The 17,907-nt window shown below is 52.3% G+C and overlaps 4 protein-coding genes across 4 annotated transcripts; all 4 read left to right on the forward strand.

The window, feature by feature from the left end:
* Positions 1–6,944: 6,944 nt before the first annotated feature.
* On the forward strand, positions 6,945–8,701 carry J4E88_000106 (uncharacterized protein; the record flags this gene model as incomplete). Its single annotated transcript, XM_049393787.1, has 3 exons — positions 6,945–7,705; positions 7,880–8,180; positions 8,546–8,701. 3 exons carry the CDS (start codon positions 6,945–6,947, stop codon positions 8,699–8,701), a joined length of 1,218 nt encoding a protein of 405 aa, XP_049259616.1.
* A 3,088-nt stretch (positions 8,702–11,789) lies between these two features.
* J4E88_000107 (uncharacterized protein) lies at positions 11,790–13,454 on the forward strand (the record flags this gene model as incomplete). The annotated part of the gene is made up of 1 exon (XM_049393788.1): positions 11,790–13,454. One exon carries the CDS (start codon positions 11,790–11,792, stop codon positions 13,452–13,454), a length of 1,665 nt encoding a protein of 554 aa, XP_049259617.1.
* A 230-nt stretch (positions 13,455–13,684) lies between these two features.
* On the forward strand, positions 13,685–15,238 carry J4E88_000108 (uncharacterized protein; the record flags this gene model as incomplete). Its single annotated transcript, XM_049393789.1, has 3 exons — positions 13,685–13,689; positions 14,044–14,174; positions 14,223–15,238. 3 exons carry the CDS (start codon positions 13,685–13,687, stop codon positions 15,236–15,238), a joined length of 1,152 nt encoding a protein of 383 aa, XP_049259618.1.
* A 1,573-nt stretch (positions 15,239–16,811) lies between these two features.
* Positions 16,812–17,876, forward strand: J4E88_000109 (uncharacterized protein; the record flags this gene model as incomplete). Its single annotated transcript, XM_049393790.1, has 1 exon — positions 16,812–17,876. One exon carries the CDS (start codon positions 16,812–16,814, stop codon positions 17,874–17,876), a length of 1,065 nt encoding a protein of 354 aa, XP_049259619.1.
* Between the last annotated feature and the right edge of the window lie 31 nt (positions 17,877–17,907).

Consider the following 17,907-nt stretch of genomic DNA (forward strand, 5'->3'; position numbering starts at 1 on the left):
ACGACGACGACTACGAACCCACGATTGGGCCGACGATACGAGCGAGACGGACGATTCGGACAACAGGGCGATACTGCTGGTCGGGTAAGCTCGATGCCAATAGCTTTGTGGAACCAAGATACATACATGGCTTGTCGACAAGCTTGCGGTAGGATGCGCGACTGGCCTGCTGCTTGAGTAAGCAAGGGAATGAAAGGTTGGAGACGGTGGACATGGCATACATGGACTGTGGGTGTATTCGAGATCTTTCTGGGGTATTTGGCTGGCGTATCGGGCTGCGGCTACTGGAGTGAGCACGACAATGAGAAGACGGCGTGGATGACCATGGCTTACAGGATATGTGGCCCTTTCGTGGCACTACGGACATGTCGCTGCTGATGCTGCTGCCTCAGTAAGTAAAGCGCCGAGCAGAAGTAGTCAACTGGTAACTCATACATTCCAGGATTTCCTTGAGCCTTCGGGCAATTGCGACTGCAATGGAAGCGGCGGCGGCGCTACATGTATCAGCTTAGGTCCAAGTCATTCAACGCTATTGGCCTTCATACCTCGCTTTTGAGAGGGATTGCGTGCAATGCGGCGGTGCTGCTGCTGCTGCTTGTGTGAGCTCAGTGCTGGCTGGTAGGGCTAATGAGTACGGCATACCTGGGTATTGTCTGTGTAATGTCAGTAGCAATGAACAAGTCAATGTGGATCGCAAGTCCTGCTTGAAGTTAGCCAAGCTCGAGTCACACTACATCCTAGGTCTAAGTACTATGTCGTGAAAGTGTGAGAAAGGAAAGTGCGGGCGGGCGGCAAGAGGCGTTCGAGTCTACTTGGAGAGCAATATCAGTATCGGTGCGAGAGCCAGATCAGAGCTGCTAGAACTTACTCGGGCTTGGTTTCAATGGCTTGAAAGTTTGTTTGTTTGTTGTTTGTCTGACCCAGCATGTTAATGAAAAGCTTGCGATACTGAATATGGAGGACTTACAACACAGTATGATGTCATAAGACATGACGCAGTAGGCCCCGTCCCTAAGGCCCGGGGGGGAATGCTAATGATAAAGCTCTAGCTAAGCTCTTGGGACACTGTAGCAACACTGCGTGCTGAGCTACGATCAAGGCGTGACGAGGGCCGTTGATGTCGTACAGCGTCCTGATGGAGTCCTAGCCGAGATGTGCGAACACGGCAGCAGCGCTGCCGCGCTAAGCTGCGCTCGTGGCATGACTAGCCATCGATAGGCGGCAGGCAGCAGTTAAGCTGTAGCTGCTGAGGTCGTGAAAAGGTTTGTGGCGAAAATTTCGCTAAGACGCGGGAAAGTTCCAGCAGCGTCGGTGACTTGGTGAACGTGAAATGGGTGGAGCGAGCGTGGTGACGGCGGCGGTGTGGTTAGAAGCATGGAAAAGGTATTGATAGAAGGGCTGTCGCCTTGAGAGAGATGTCGTAGTGGTGGTATCGCAACGGAGGTATGTGGTGGAGGCATCGTAGTGGAGTGTCGTAGTGGAGTGTCGTAGTGGAGTGTCGTAGTGGAGTGTCGTAGTGGAGTGTCGGAGAGAAGGTGTCGGATAGAAGGAGCGCCGACGGCTGGGAGTATCGTGGTGGAGAGATATAGTGTGACGAAATCCTCAATTGGGGGAGACATGGCGAAAACCAAGAGTATAATGCGGTAGTGGAAGCAGCGCCTCCGAGATCGTGACAGCGGATTGAAGAGTCGTTGACGCGGTAGCGGCCGGCGACACGCTGTCGTTGTGAACGGTGAATCGGTGAAACAGGGTCCACGGAGAGTGTTGGGGACGTGTCGGGCGCCTTATGGGCTAGAGCTTCGGCGTCGACCATTGCCAGGCTGCGAAGAAGTGCCCTCACTGCTCTGAGGAGATTCGTCCTTCTTCTTCTTGCTCTTCTTCTTCTTCGGTTGGGGGGCCTTCCAACGTCGCGCCTCCTTCTTTGCCAACTGCCATTGCGCGATGTCGAAGTGGATAATGGCCCAGCGTGTAGTCTCGAACGCGTCCTTGGTAAGCATATGCTGGAGCCTGAGGTGGCCGATCGATTTGAGCAGGTCGCTGCGTTCGTTGTGTAGCAGATGACAGTCTAAAAGTAGATGCTTTGCTGTATGACGGTCGCGAAGGCAAGGGCAGAACGCTGTGTCCGAGCACTGTAGAAGTGTGTCAGCTAGAAAACTAGACTTAAATGCAGCCGTAGACTAACCTTGATCGAGTGTAGATGAGCGTTGAGGCCGATGAACGTAGTACGCATGTGCAGAAGCATAGTGCTTTGAGCGCGCGTCAACCCCTTGTAGCATTTGAGGCTTTGGTCGTCCCACTCGGCGTAAAAGTCGCTATCCAAGGCTGGGCAGACATGTCTTCCTCGAGCGAGTCGCGATATGCGATATTCGTCCCACATGTGTTTGCTTTGAAGAAAGGCCCATTGCTTGAGATATACGGTGATGGCCTTTCTTCGCTTGTGGCGGTCATCCCAGTCTTTTAAAGCCTCTTCACCGGATTTTCTCTGACAGAGGTAGGCCCATGCAGCTCGCTCAACTTGGCATGCCTCTCCATCAAGAATGCGGTACGGGTGATGCTCCACATTAAGCCTGCCATGTCGTTCCGTCCTTGCTTGTTGTGATAGAACTACATCCTGGTCGTAGAGTGATCGGACGCGATGCGAGATGGATAATCGTCCTAGTGTGACTACGAGAGGTTCGATGAATAACTCCTTTTCGAGTATTCTTGCTGCGGTGTTGTGAAAGGCCCCAGAAATCTGCATCAAGGACGAATATTGTAAACCCTCCAGTTGGTGGACGAGATACTTCGGAATATTCCACTTGATGGGCCCATCGATGATGTTCACATACCAGGCTCCGCATCCATAGGCGATGATGGGGATGATTGTGGTACGATATAGTTCTCGCATGTCGTGGACTGATCGCCCCCAGGTGGACCCAGTAACACGCAGTAGAGCACGTAGCTTGCGCGCAACCTTTCCCTCGATCATGGCGACATGTGCTTTCCAACATAGTCGCGGACCCACAAGAACACCGAGAATATTCATCGGCTCTAAGTCGGTTCTCAGAACTGGATCGGCAACGTCGCGACCTACACCGAAGTTCGGGATATTGTTGGGAATCAAGTCGCACAACGGCGAATTCCAATGCGGACGAAAGTGCATGAGCGAGTACTTGTGCGCACCAAATTCGTATCCATTGTCCGTGGCCCAGTTGAGAAGCTTGTCGTGCATCAGCTCCAGGATTTTGATGTTCATGTCATAGGTAGGAGATGTGACCATTAGATAGGTATCGTCGACGTACGCGAAACAATGGACCCTGGCGTTGCTTCCACAATAGTCCTTTCTTCCGAAGAGTGTAAGAATATCGCCGGCGGAGAATAAGAAGAGGATGGGTGAGAGAGGGCTTCCTTGAGGAATCCCAATATTTACCCAGAATGGTTCCGACATGGTTCCAAGCATGTTGAGTGTAGTGCTCCTTTCAGACAAGAAAGAAGCAGTCAGGCGGATCAGCCAGTCTGGAATGCCTTTGTTTACCAGTATCTGGAGGAGCTTTTCTCGGTCAACGCGATCGAAAGCACCCGTGATGTCGAGGCTCAGTAATGTTGTCTTCTGCTTCGTACACCAGCCTGTGTAAACGGGACTAATAATCGCTTGCAGTGCCTTTGTAGTGTCCTTTCCAGGAGCTCCGAACTGCAAGGTCGGAAGTAAACCGTGAGTCTCCGCAAGATAACGATAGCGATTCGCAATCAATTTCTCGAAGACTTTTGCTAAGCAGGAAAGTAATGCAACAGGCCGGTAGCTCTTCGGATTGCCTGGCGCTCTGCCTGACTTGAGCAAAAGAGTCGTGATAGCATGGCTGAACTCCTTGATATGAAGGCTCTGTTGGAACATTTCGGTGAAGAGTTCCGCTAAGACTGGGGCAAGCTCTGTTGCACAAGCTTTCAGCAGTTCATTGCTGATCCCATCTGAGCCGCGGGCCTTGCGATCAGGTAATTCGCGTATTGTGTCGAGGACTTCTTTCTCCGTGACGAATTGGTTGCACGACAACTGCTCCCGCTCGCAGAGATCGGGCAGCGTTGCGTAGCTAGGTGGGCCTTGTGTTTGCTGATGAACGTCCGGCCAAATTGTGCGGGCGTACAAAATAGCCTTCTCTTGAGTTGTGACGTAGATATCGTCGTTGACTTGGAGAATAGGCATAGTGGGCGCTTGCTTGGGCTGCGACCATGTTTGTGCGCGTCGAGCCCAGAGGTAGTGACGATATCTGAGTCCTTCTGGAGAGCGAGTGATCTCGTTGCGAAAGTTATTGCGACTCTCTTTCGAGATGTCCTTGTTGAGGTCTCGTCTGGCCTCCTCATAACGCTTCGTGGTGTCAGGGGTGGGCTTCTTCTCTAAAGCTACCAGGGCCCTGCGCTCGACCTCAAGTTTCTGCGCAAAACGCGTTGGAGTCGGTGGCTTTGACTTTCGGAACTGGCGTTTGGTGGGTACACGTTCGTCGGCAGCAGCGATACATTGAACAACATGCGCGCCATACTCAGCCGAGTCGTTGGGGGTTCGAACAAAACTCTTGATCTGCGAGATAAGGTCCCCCTTGAATTGTTCGTCGATCTCCTCGTAGAGCTTTTTCGTCTTCGGCGGAGCAGAAGTTGGCTGTATATCGATGGACATCCTGATGACAGCATGGTCAGACTCATAGCCTCTGACGTATATGGGACCACATTCGTGTATCCGTGACCGTAGGTGAAAGCTGGCAAACACGATGTCGATTGCGGTCTGGTGTGATGCTAGAAGCGCCCTGACACCGCGGGCATAAGTAGGGGTACCGAGAGTCATGCAGCTCTGCATACGGGTGTCTTGCAAAGCTTGGGCCAATTGACGAGACAGAGAGGTTTCTGTCGCTGCGACACGAGCGGTAGCTCCACCCCAAAGCTTGTGGTGGAGGTTGGAATCCCCGAGAAGCAAATCGTCGTCTGACTGCATACAGCGGTCCTTGAGCTCTTTCATATCGATCTTCATGTCGTGGTTGTACATGTTGTGTATGCACAGCGTACCGGATTGAGTATCCAACTCGAGTGTGGCGACGTATGCCTCATTGCCGCCAAGATGAGGCATGATGCGTGTATCGCTCTTGGGTATATCATCACGTATGAAGAACGCGACTTGTCGTAAGCCCATGGCGGCAGCTAGCCTCTTGAAGCTGGCTGCCGTGCTTTCTTCACTCAGCTTTGAAACCGCCTGCTCATTCGCTGTTCGCTCCGCTGGATCTACGGTCGCCATGGTCGGAGCCTGGTCTTTCACAGCCTTCGCTGTTCGCCTTTTGGTCTTCTTATCGAGGTGCGTGAGCTGACCCTTGAGACTGTACAGATGCGGGTAATCTGAAGGGTTTAGGGCCTTGGGAGCATGGAACTCGCAACGGTAGCCTTGGATGCTGTGATATGCTATGTGAGGTGGCGGGTCTTGCACACAGATGACAGCAGGCGGCCGTTCCACCAGGCTTTGGTCTTGAGCTGCATCATAGGCGGCTGCCAGTCTCGCAACATGGTCTCTAAGACTCTTATATCTCAACCATGAACACTTCATGTTGAGGCTATACACGTCGCTGTAGTCTTTCGAAGGGGTGCCGCAGGGCGAGACTTCGCTGGCCGAGCTGTCATTGGCAAGATCGTCGTTGTGTGACTGGTGAGGTTGGAGATCGGGATAAGATGAGGGCATATCGCTCGTCGTGTCGCTCGTCACATCTGTCACCATAGTTAGCCCTGAGCGACAAGTATTTGGACATGCACTGTACCATGACCAGCCGGCGCTGCGGCAGTGTCTTGCTCGCGGTTTATAAAAGGCGAAGAGAAGTTGTATGCAGACAACGGAGCCGACGTGAGAGCCCGAGGTGGCGAGGGCGTTGGCGAGGGCGTGTGCCGTAATGTACGGGGCAGCCTTTGGCGGTAGAGAGACATGATAGTGGAGTTTGCGCTGTATAGTAGAGGCGTTGTGGAATTCTTGGATCGAGGACAAGACGATATATAAACTCATATTTGCATTGGTGATCCAGCGCAAGCGCGCACTCGTAGTCCTGTCACGGCAGAATCGCCGGACCTACTATTGCGTGTCAAACTATCGTAGGCGCACAATTATCGTGAAAGTCGCCGAAACGTCATGCCCCACTTTTGGACCCTGCTGTTCGCGTATGCGGTCGCGCGTGGTCACGCGTCTGAAGTGACGCTAGCGACGCTAGTTACGTGGACTGGTACTCCCAACCTCCTTCTACGCATCGCCAACCTCTTTCTACGCATCGCCAACCTCTTTCTACGCATCGCCAACCTCCCCCCAAGCATCGTCAACCTCCTCTTACAGGCGTCACTTCGTCATACATGGTGCCGAGCCGTGTCAAACTGAACCTTGATATTCGATTATTGCGCCATTCGTGCCGGATAAGGGCCGGATTTCTGCTTGCTCCAACCACCTCTTGATCTGGCGTGCCGCGAATGGGATAGCCTATGCCATTCAGCCATGCTACGGCCGAGGAATAACTTCGCGAGATTGTTTCCGAGCCATAGACTATCTTCTGAAGTGGATAGCCAAAGCTTTTCCTGACGCAAACACGTCTCAACAAGACGGAGGCAGCCGGCACAGCACACTATTGTTCAAGATAGATTATATGGCTCACGGGAATGTGACATCCGCGCCGCGAACTCAGTATGGGGCCGTCTGATGGGTATTGCCTCCGAGTCTGAGGACTTGTGGAGAACGTGCTCAGGGGCGATGCCCCGTTTGGAGCAGATAGCACGCGAAGCCCTAAGGAAGTGCGCGTCCAGAGAACATGCGTTGATCTCATGACGTTGGAATCTGTATAAGTACCTGCCTCTAGTTTCTCGCTTTGTTAGTTCGTCAAACCGAGAAGAAGAGAACATCGCTCTCTCACACCTTGTACTACAATCACTTCTTTCGATCACTGTTTTGTCCATACTTCATCATGTCGTTTTCACCCTCCCGCCACCCAAACCTCAACAATTTCATCAGATCTCTCCTGCTCAGTGAAGAACAGCTTGTCGCGTTCCAGACTGCTCTGGCAGATGATCAGGCGTTACAGCCTTCAATTACACCTACGGCCACCTCCCGCCAGGATTTCGACCGACTGGAGCAAGAAGTGAAACACCTGACTACTACCTTACGCGTATCGAACAAGGCGCCCGTAACGACATCCCATCAACGGTCCTACGAAATCAAGTTCGCCCTTAGCCATGGTGCCCGAGCTACCATCGATGACAAGACGAACGCGGAGATTGTACAAAAGATCTCCTCTAAGGGAGCCCCATTCAACCAGGTTGTAGCCTGCCGCCTGGAACGAACGGCGCTGGTGCTCATGGTCACAAACCCAGAAGCCGAGGCCGCTTTGCACCTTCAGCAACATATGATTGGACCCATGCTCGAGGTGCCTAAGGAGGACTGCACTTTGCTGGCACAAAGCTATCAAGTCCAAATCGTCAATCTTGGATCCCGAGCGAAAGTCCAGTTCAAGCAACCAATGGACTTCATCACAGCTTGGGGCAGACGCAATCGAGTCATTATCAAGGACGCCAGGTGGACATACAAGAAGCTCATATGGACGCTTGATCGCTTGGGCGATGCGCAAAAACTCGTCCATGCGAAAGGGGTGGTTCTTAGCGGTCACATGGCGTATGCTAAGGCGTACGACAAGCGCTCGTCACCGAAACAATGCTTTACCTGCGGGCGGTATGGGCATCTCAAAAATCAGTGTCCTACACCCAACGATTTAAACTGTCTGCGTTGCAGCTCGAAAGATCACCGAGCATCGGAAGGTAAATGCAACGGGGTTGAGTGTTGCATCAATTGTGGACGAAATCATCCTTCCTGGGGCCCCCAATGCCAGGATCCAATCACGCTAAGAGCTATCAACGAGAGCCGCAAGCATGCCGAACGAAAGGTGTTCTGGGAGTTCTTCCCTCTCGTCGATGATGACCCTACAGTCGACACCTTGCCAAAGGTTTCGAAAGGTGACGCGCAAGAGCTCTCGCTCGCTTCTGTCGCAGAACCGGACGTATCGAGAGCAGAGACGTCTATTCAGTATGATACTGAACTGGATAGCCAACTCCCATTCCCAGATTCTCAGGAGTCATTCGAGCTGTCCAACGAAGGCGACATGGATATGGATGAATATCTATCACAAGACGTGGCATCGGATCTGGAGGTTCCCTCTTCTGATCAGCCATCCGCGGGAGCGGCGCAGACTTACAGTCGTTCTCTCTCGATGGCATCAAACACATCTGTTCGGTGCGCACCAGCGCCCGCCTCTACACAGCCATTCCCAGAACATATGGGACCATATCGTGAAACCAGATCTCATTCGGTAGCGTCGAGTATGTCTTATGAGAGCTTTTCCAGTGCGGACATGCGGGCTCTTTCACATCCCAAGCCATTGGATAACTCTTTTGTCGAGAACACACCAACCTCCTCTTTCGTCGGCCGGTCAAAGACGCTGTCGCCACCCGTCTCACAACCGATGGTACCGAAACCCGCATCTTGTGCGTTGACACCGACTGTTACCTCTCCGAGTTCATCGCAAGCCTCCACGCAAGAAGAGTCACCGAAAGCCGCGGCTACCCCAAAGGCTTCTGCCACACCTTCAAAGGCATTCTCGCAGCCGCCCACTCGTATCCCAGCGCCGGCTTCTACAATCACGCGTTCAACACCGCAGTCGTCTGGAAGTGAGTTTCCACATTATCGGAACTTTCCTAGCACCAAAATGGGACCAGTGCCTCGTGTGAAGGGAGTAAATCCAGAACCGCCTACGAACTGGCCTGCTTTTCGTAATGAGAATGAGGGCGTTGTGGTGAAACGACGTCGTGTTCGCGTGAAGGGACCCAACAACAGTACGAAGCGGAAAGCCGGTCCGCCGCCTAATACCCAAACTGCTCTCGATATGTATTCGCGTTATGCCCGCAACTCTTCCAACAATGGATAGCGAACGACGACTATACTACCTGGTGGTGTTGTCGTGCATGCGCATTGAGCTGTCTCCAACACCAGACCTTCTCTTTGGCTTTTTAGCCACCCCATGCTCTCTGCTATCTTAACTGTGGCCAAACTTGTATTTTTGTTTTATTTTGTTCCCTAAAATTCATAGTTTTTCGTTGTACACTTCGTTCTTTGATATAAATATCATGCGCCATCAATCTCGATTCAGTAATACAAGTTTCCGTGCACATGCAATAAATCTCATAGTCAAGCCGCGAAGTGTGAATAACAACAACGAGAAACATATCAGATGATGACCCGCGGTAACTAGATGTCGCGGCCTCGTCGTTGGGGTGGAGTTGGGTATATCTCAACAGAAGATATCGAAGCAGCCGTGATAGACGACATCGAGGTTGGTCAGCTGCATCCAAGAAGCCATGCTTTGACCTACTCGTAGTGCACCGGAAATTTAATGTTCGAGTGCTTGTTCCGCCAATCTAAAGTTGTCGAGTTGATGTAGTCTGTGAACGTGCAGCAAAGTGTGCGCCTTCTTGTTCGCCAGTACCCATACGCGCCATAGTCTCGAGTTAGTTGTATACCTTCAACATCATTCTTCGTTTACGTACATCATGACTTTACTCGATCATTTCATGAGAGAAGCATCTTCGGTAGTGTTCCATCATTGTTCTGGGGGCTTGCGTTGCTGGAGACGGATGTCACTTTTGCCGTCAGCATACAACTGTCTAGACGCGAAAGAATTATTTGACAATGGACCATCGAGTTTCACCAGTTTAAACCCGTAGTATAAACTCTCATAGACTTCAAGAAGGGCTAACATGAGCTTGACATTGTTTTACAGCTTGCTCAAACGATAATGTCGTTTCCGACGCATCTTGGTGGTGGGGTTGATATCGACTAACAATTGCATCAACAAGAGCGCTGCACGCTCAAATAGTTGCCGTACCATCTTGTAACCCTCCTCAGGTCTCAATAAAGGTTAGTTTGTCATTATACAAAGTCACGTGGAATACTCCATACCGTAATGCAACGACAAACCGGATACATGTGTCTAGCTAGTAGCGCATCAAGCCAAATTGAGACCTCGGGAAGTTCTACTGTAGTCAAAGAACCCCATTCAGTTACTTCATGAATCTATGATGGTTCGGGACATTTATTTGTTCGAATCACTCCTGAGAGATAGATTGCGCTGTGAGTGGTGGAAGACTGAACGAGGCTATTCATACGGGAGATTGACGAAATCGGGAGGTATAACCCAACCCTACATCTGGAGCCTTAGTTTGGGACAGAAATGGTCTGAGACCTAGAAATAGTTGAACAGCAATCACTGCCATCACGCATAATCTTGAATGATTCGTGGAAGGATACATTTCATGGGTGCTAGTGCAACAGCACTTTCCACCTGGGCACGGTTGGAAGCCGCAACATGACCCTGCGTTGGTTCTATATCAATTAAACCACGCTTGCTTCACGATACACAATCGTGTCTCGAAATCACTAGTGAGCAAGACCAGAGCTATCGAGGCTTATCGCCAATGCGGTCGACTCTATGAGACAGAGGAGCAATGACCGCCCACGCCATGCAGTAGCGGTGATGCGGTTACCTTTTGGCAAGAGCAATGACAAGCCTCGAAACATTAGATGGAAGAGAGCATAAGATTGCCTCAGTTTACGGCGCACTGATTACCATACTACTCTGCGACAGTTAGACGCGGCAGGTAATTGCATGATAACGATAGCATCTCGTCACCTCGTGACGGCCGAAGTATGACTTAGCAGCTTATGACGTGACCTGCAATGGGAGTCTAGGGCTAGATGCGTTCAAGTCTGCCAAGCACGGAGAATCTTTGCAGTGGTACGCCGTGAAGGTCTTGGGGGAGTGACGTCCACGGGTGCAACGAATGCAGAACAGGACTTGTCTCTGACCCTGAAGCCCAACGATGTCACCAGCCACCTCAATTTACGGGTGCTGCGTCTTCAAGTAAACAATAACTCATCTGCCGAGGTGACGTGACACAGTGATTGATCGGTCCTTTCCAAGGTTCAGACTATGGCGGCGCTTCTGGCAAGAACCACCGAAACACCTGACTAGGTTCGGTGCCCAAAACATTCAGGCCCGACTCCGTCAGCTTTCAATATCCCCAAACTAGCAACATCCCAGTATCATGTTATAGACCAAACGGTCTACCAGCCTCCGGTCTCGACACACGATGCTGACAGCTTTAGCGGCGCGCCTTCAGATCACACAGTCTTGGCTGGATGCGCGCGCTTTCGACTGAGTGTTGATCTTGATCTCGCGAGCGATTGGTCGTTAAGCGAAAGCCGCTCAAGATCACTGAGCACAGCGCGTTGCCGTTTCGATTAGGAATGGTGCAGTGATCTGGAGAAGACGCGCGCGCCCTCGGATGACATGAAAAGAGGATGAAGAGACGGTCATGGAGCTCATCATACAGCTCAGTCTCAGCAGCAGTGGTTCACTTCAGAAGCTGCCTACATCAATCTGCCTATCAAGTCTCTTCAATTCACCTGGTCAAACTCGTTACTCGACCATTTTACCTTCATCACCCGGTATGTATTCTGAGCCACTCGTTACATGCAACAGCTGCTGACCTATTCTTAGGCAAAAGTGTTCTTGCCAGCTTCCCATCTCAGGCTTTGCGATATCCAACCAGCCCTTTAGCCTCTCATCATGACGACTACGGTGCCAAACCCTGTCCGGGCGAATTTCGCAAAGCAACGCGAAGAACGTATCGAACGCCTCCTGGAATCTGTTGGACCCTTGAGCATCAGAGACCAAGAGGTGGCGATTCATTTTCTGCGAAAAATGAAGGCGAAGGACGAGGCCGGTCCCTTCGAAGACATAGATAACTTTCCGCCCGATGCTTCCGAAATCGAAGGCTATGAGCCGGCTCCCAAGAAGATGAAGCGAAGCTACGACGATCACCGAGGCTTCAAGTCCCAGTCGAGTATCTTCCCGTCCTCTACTGGATCAAGTGCAGGCAAGGCGCCAGTGCAAAGTCCTTCCCAACGCGAGATGCCGGTCAGGCTCTCCGCCGAGACCGATCACGATGACTTTCCGTGCATCGATCTGAGTTCTCCTTCAGCTACTGCCAGTAGCGAATACGAAGCGTCTACCGCTGACTCTGTGTTCGGCTCCGATTCTTCGCAGACAGAACCATCGTCTCCCGCACCCACCTATCCCGGAGGTCGGCCGGATTTCGGTACTGGTTGGAAGGGTACAAACTTCGCTGCGGTCAAATATGGACAAGGCTTGAAGAACTCTGTTCACGCATCATCGTCTCCACCTCCTCCCCGCGCCGACGAGCTCATGGAATATCCTACCACACAGTACGGCCCCGTGGCAAATCCTTTGATTTCCAAGAACAACATGATCAAGGGCGCAGACTTTGCTACGCGGCCAGCCGAGGAATTCCTCATCTCACAATGCGTAGAGAGATCAGACTTCTTAAAACACTTGTACCATTCGGGTACCATTATACCCGGTCATGCCAACTGCCAGCCCTGGGTCGTCGGTATCGTCGCTGATTATGAAGTAACTCACAAGGGGCTCGGAAGGAATGGGGCAAGACTTTTCACACCTGAAAAGTTCATCTTCGCAACTGGATCAGAGAGGTGGCGAGGAAAGACGATACAGGAGGCGGGCGAAAAGCACATGCACCAAATGTGGAAGAATCTGGCAATCGTAAACGGGCGGCAATGGTTCTATCAGGCGCGTGATCTCAGGCTTGGTCTACCAATAGGAACCTCCCGGGCCGAGCAACAGCACGTCTACAGAGCCCCTCAATCTCATCTCCATCATCAAGGTTCGAGCAGCAGCAGCAGCAGTCAAAGCATGCAGTCTACCTCCTCTTCTCCGGCTCGGGAGCACGATCAGGATGCGCTAGTCCTTCGCAGGCCCAACCCCAGGAACAAGGGCAAGAAGAACTTCAGAAGTTCCCAATCTTCTACTGGGAGACGGTCAACCCAGGCTCTTTCGGATCATTCCCGCGAACCTACTTACGACGAGCGAGCATACGGTAAAGGCAGAGAGGACTTTGTGAGATCTGTACCCGATCATCGCTTTGTCAACGATCAACGTCGCGCTCAGGTGCCTGTTCCCAGTGCCCGCGAACGAGAGCAGAGTTCCTCTCCTCCCGAAGCCTCTTCCTCCCCTTATCACGACCATGTCAACCCCCAACGCCGCGCTCAGGTGCCAGTATCCAATGCCCGTGACGGTGGACAGTGTTCTTCTCCACCCGAAGCTTCTTCCCCACCCTATCACGACAACATCAATCCCGAACGCCGCGGTCAGGTGTCAGTTCCCAGTGCACGTTCCAGAGAGACTTCTTCTCAGCCCGATGCCCCTGCCGTCGACCCTCCTAGTCCATTGGAGAAGGGCCAGAAGCAACTCAACAACTGGTTTAAGCCACAGCCGAAGGACCCGAAGCCTACTGTGGTAGCGGTAGAGAAGATGGATACGACAGTGTGAGATTGGTTGCCGTTGAGCTACAACATCGGTGGAGATGCATTGCTTGGGAGGGTTTCGCTGTTTCGAGTTGTACCGTCATTATTTTCCTTTGTTAGTTCTTCGTATCGCCTGTTTTGCTTCCTGATACTTGTTGCTTTGTATAAGATAGTTAGTTCTTTATTATGAAAAGTTGGGTTCAATCTGTACTGTAGCGTTCGAGTGACGTTATCGTCAAGCTGATCTGTGCAGTGATGACGTGCGAGCGCACGTGCACGGGAACACCAACATGATGACCCCAGCCGCTCGCTGCATGATCGACGCTGGCCAGGTGGGACGTGCGACACTAGAGCGCGCATGTCGTCGGCGATCCTCAAGCTAATTGATCTTAGGGCAGCCCTCGCCCCACTGAGAACTGTCTAATTCCCCGAAACGACCTTCACACTCCCGCACATGTCGTCGAGACAACAGGTCGCTACAACAACACTTCGCATACAGTATGCCAGCACGCATATATGTACGACGCGCCGTCCTAAGTATGGCAGATTGATCACAACGAGCCTTCACATATCCTCGTCTCCACGCTCAGCATGTCATCATTCAAGACCTACAGGGGGGCGCTTCTAAGTCATGAGCTATCGCAAACTACGATACGAACGCAAGCAGCTTTAGAACAGGTGCCGGTTGGCGAGCGAGGTCACGCAAAAGAGCAGTTCTTCCTGGACCACCATAGGAAGATCGCTGGTCAGTAACCCTCCCTGTGCCGAAAAACCCCGCTGACCTCGAACATAGAAATATACCCCCTACCATTATCGGCAGCCGCAGCCGAGTTCTGGGGTAGCGCCGACCTTGTCGATTTGCCTTCCCTCACGCGTTCGCACATTACCGGGCGCATCATTCCGCGCCAGCCTAACATGCATCCTCGTATGCGCGCCTTCAAAACATGGTCGTACAAAGATTTGACCGAAGACCCTCTCGAGCACATCAACCATCACAGAAAGTCTATAAAACAACAGTACCTCTGGATCCTTGAGCTGGAATGGGAGCTTTACGCGACGGTCGAGCAGGCGAACGACAAAGACAGAGTGATTGAACAGCTCGAGAAAGACAACGAGAGGCTCTTGGGAGAGTTGATAAAGCTCAACGACTGGTCCGCTGAGTACAGCGATCTGATCACCGTTTTGCGACATAAGCTCGGGACCGCACGGCCTTCTTCGATGATCACCGCCGTGCCGGAACAGCTTAGCCCAGAGTTGAGATACAAGCTCGCGGCCGCAGTGCCTGCTTCGAGGCTCACTGCCGTGCCTAAACAGCTTAGGCCAGAGTTGAGACACAGGCTCGAGACTGGGTGGGTCGCTATGATGATCCCCGCCGCGTCTGCACAGTCCAGCGATGAGTATGAAGAGCTCCTTCGCAGGCACAAGGAACTGTGGGAGCAATTCCTCTTGACGGGTGACGACATCAAGGAGCTGGAGGCGGAGAAGAAGAGATTCACTGAGGAACGCAGTGAGTTGGTAGCCGAAAACAAACGTCTCAGGACAAGATTCAACGAGCTATCAATAATGGCTTTGGATAAACGCAGAACCGGCAAACGCCACGTCACCACAACCCGGATCTCGAGGGTGTCTTCAACCTCTGCATTCAGGCAGTCTATCACCGGCCCGAAGAGAAGATTTATCAAGCTTCGAAAGCGAGCAACGAGGATGCGGATTGGGTGCCAGCATTCCGCTGAGCCGAACCAACCGGCAGAAAAAAGGATAGGATGGACAACAGACCTCGTATGGCCGATGGTTATCGAGGATGAGTAGTCTCGTAGATTCAATGCAATGGTCTTTTTTTCGCACCGTCTCTTGATGTATGAAACACTTCTGGACTACCGTCTTACCAGTGGTGACAAGATGAACCTAAACATTATGATCATATGCACAAGACTCCACTGTTTACGTGATAGGTAGTGGATCTTCAAATGACAACCTCAATTGTTCAACCTCCGATCCGGGTCCAACACGCGTCATCGCGGGCTTCTTAGCCAAACACCCAGAACGGGATAAATGAAACTATGGGCAAAGCCGGACATCGCGTAAGCCCGAGGAGTTGACACAGTAACACTAGTGGCCGCGACGGCGCATACGTTGTTGATATCGTGCCGCCCTTGACATCTGAGTTGCGACCAACCACTAACCATGATCAACCTCTTGTCCGACTCAAAAGCGCATTTGATTCTTCTTTGTCCTTGTCGATAGCCAGGTAATCCCTTCTGGGCCGCGAGCTCGCCCGGGCACTCCCCGGGCATCAATGCGTCCGTTTCTGATAGGTCAGACGATTCCGCATGTGCAATGTGACCATTGGGTCCACCATCCTATTCGCTCCTTTTTGTGATCTTCGAGTGTGAATCTGTCATGTCAGATACATTACGTGCAACGAGATCTGGCGTAGCAGCTCGGAGCAGCGACGACCTTGGAAGAGGCGGGGCGTCGATTGCGCGATGTCAGGCAGATGGATCTTGCGCAGGTATCCGTGCTGCATGCGTCGACGAACGGCAAGGTGATGTCTCCCCGAACATCCGTTCTCAACTTGAGGGAACCAAGTATCGGCAGGAGGTTTCTCATCAGCGCTTGCGCGTGAAGAAGCCCGGACGGGTGTTCAAAACGGCCTGATTGGACGAACCTCTAATACGGGCCGACTGCAAGGGCCCCGTTGGCGAGCGCGGGTGGTGTTGCTCGCAAGACAGGGATGGCATGGCGCTAGCGCCAGTACTAATCCTACCTAGGTAAAACACTGAACTTCCCGAGGTCAGAATCCCTTCCGAAGCAGCCCCGCAGAGATCTTGGAACTACTGAAACGACCTTCACGCCCACGCAGTCATTCCAGCGTTGTCGCAACAACATGTCGCTCCGCCAACGTGTTCGCTCCAGGAAGGGCTGGATACAATGGCTTTCCAGATGTCCATACAAATGACGCGACGCCATCCTGAGTGCCGTGACTGGCCACAACAATACTTCACATACCTACCATTTCCTCCCCAGGTTTGAGATCCACAATGTTGAACACGCCCCGCGAAGACATGATCAACCAACAAGACGCAAGGCATCTTCACTGCTCAGCGTCTGCGTGGTCTAGCAGTGGAGACACTCATTCCTTCAAACAGTTGCCCTCCCTAGACCGCCGTGGAGGATCCGCGGGTCAGTTCATCCAGCTATCTCTATTACTTCGCTAACACCCATCACAGTGCCCAGCAGTGGTATGACATACTGCCCTCCTTCGCCCCCAGCATCTTCCGATGATGAGACGTCACGCATGCCCGCCGCGCATACCCCAAACCTCATCCGTTCGCCCATCACTGGCCGTCTAGTTCCCCCTCGGCCTTGTTCCACAGACGATATGGGGAAGCAAGCGATTGAACGACTACACAATGTGCCCGATATAATGGTTCGCGCTTTGGACTTGGAATGGGAGCTCTCCGTGACGCTTAAGAAACTGGATAGCTGGAAGGCTAAGGAGGTTGAGCGCCTCATTAAAGAGAATGGCGTGAACACGCAAACACATAGAAAGAGCAACAGCGTCATCGATATGGACACTCATAAGAAGGACGTCATGCAAGAGGCGCTTGACTGGATGAAAGAAGATTTGGACCTGCTTAAAGCTGACCACGAAGACCTCAGGAATGCACGGGAGGAGGACCTCATATTCTTCGAGGATGAGATTAGTAAGCTTACACGCCGGTACAGACGCAGGGTCGGCGAAGCGGTCGAGCTCGAACGCAAACTTAATACAATCATCGCCGGAAAGCATGGGCTTGTGAAAGACGATGCGCGAAAGATTAGCGAGATGCAGGATACGAATGAACTGACTTCCATGGACACCATGGAGATGCGGCTTGAGTTGGTTCGGAGGAACAAAGTGCTCACACAGCTGAACGAAGTGCTCACCCGACGATTCAACGAAGTGCTCACCCAACGACGCAACGAACTTGCCGGCACGAAACCCGCAGACCAGGGCATCTTCGAACACCCTCAAGAGCCTTCAGGCAAAAATCCCGAATCGACAGTTGTCGAAGAGGAGTCGGATCAGCTCCATACAGATCATGTGGCCATGACCATGGAGTCTCCCACTTTCCTGGAGCCACAGCCCAACTGGAAGAATGTCTGTGATGGGAACGAAGAGCTAGGCAACAAGGGGCCAGGGCCAGACAGCGACGAGCCAGCCGATGACGAGCCAGCCGATGACGAGCCAGACAGCGACGAGCCAGACAGCGACGAGCCAGACAGCGACGATCAGGACAGCGACTACCAGGGCAACGACAACCACAAAACAAGAGCCTCGATCATTGGGCCCTGGACAGCCCGTACGAGGTCTGCAGCACGCATGCACAACAAGGAGCGTCGAGAGAATAAGCGCTTGACTAGAGCGGGAAAGTCGAAGCAAAGCATTCAAGCGTCTAATTAAGGTGGGCGCGGTGGACATTCGTGGCATAGAT

The sequence above is a fragment of the Alternaria novae-zelandiae genome (genome assembly GCF_023758075.1).
Source record: "Alternaria novae-zelandiae strain BMP 2774 chromosome Unknown scaffold_1, whole genome shotgun sequence".
In the NCBI taxonomy this organism is placed as follows: Eukaryota; Fungi; Ascomycota; class Dothideomycetes; order Pleosporales; family Pleosporaceae; genus Alternaria; species Alternaria novae-zelandiae.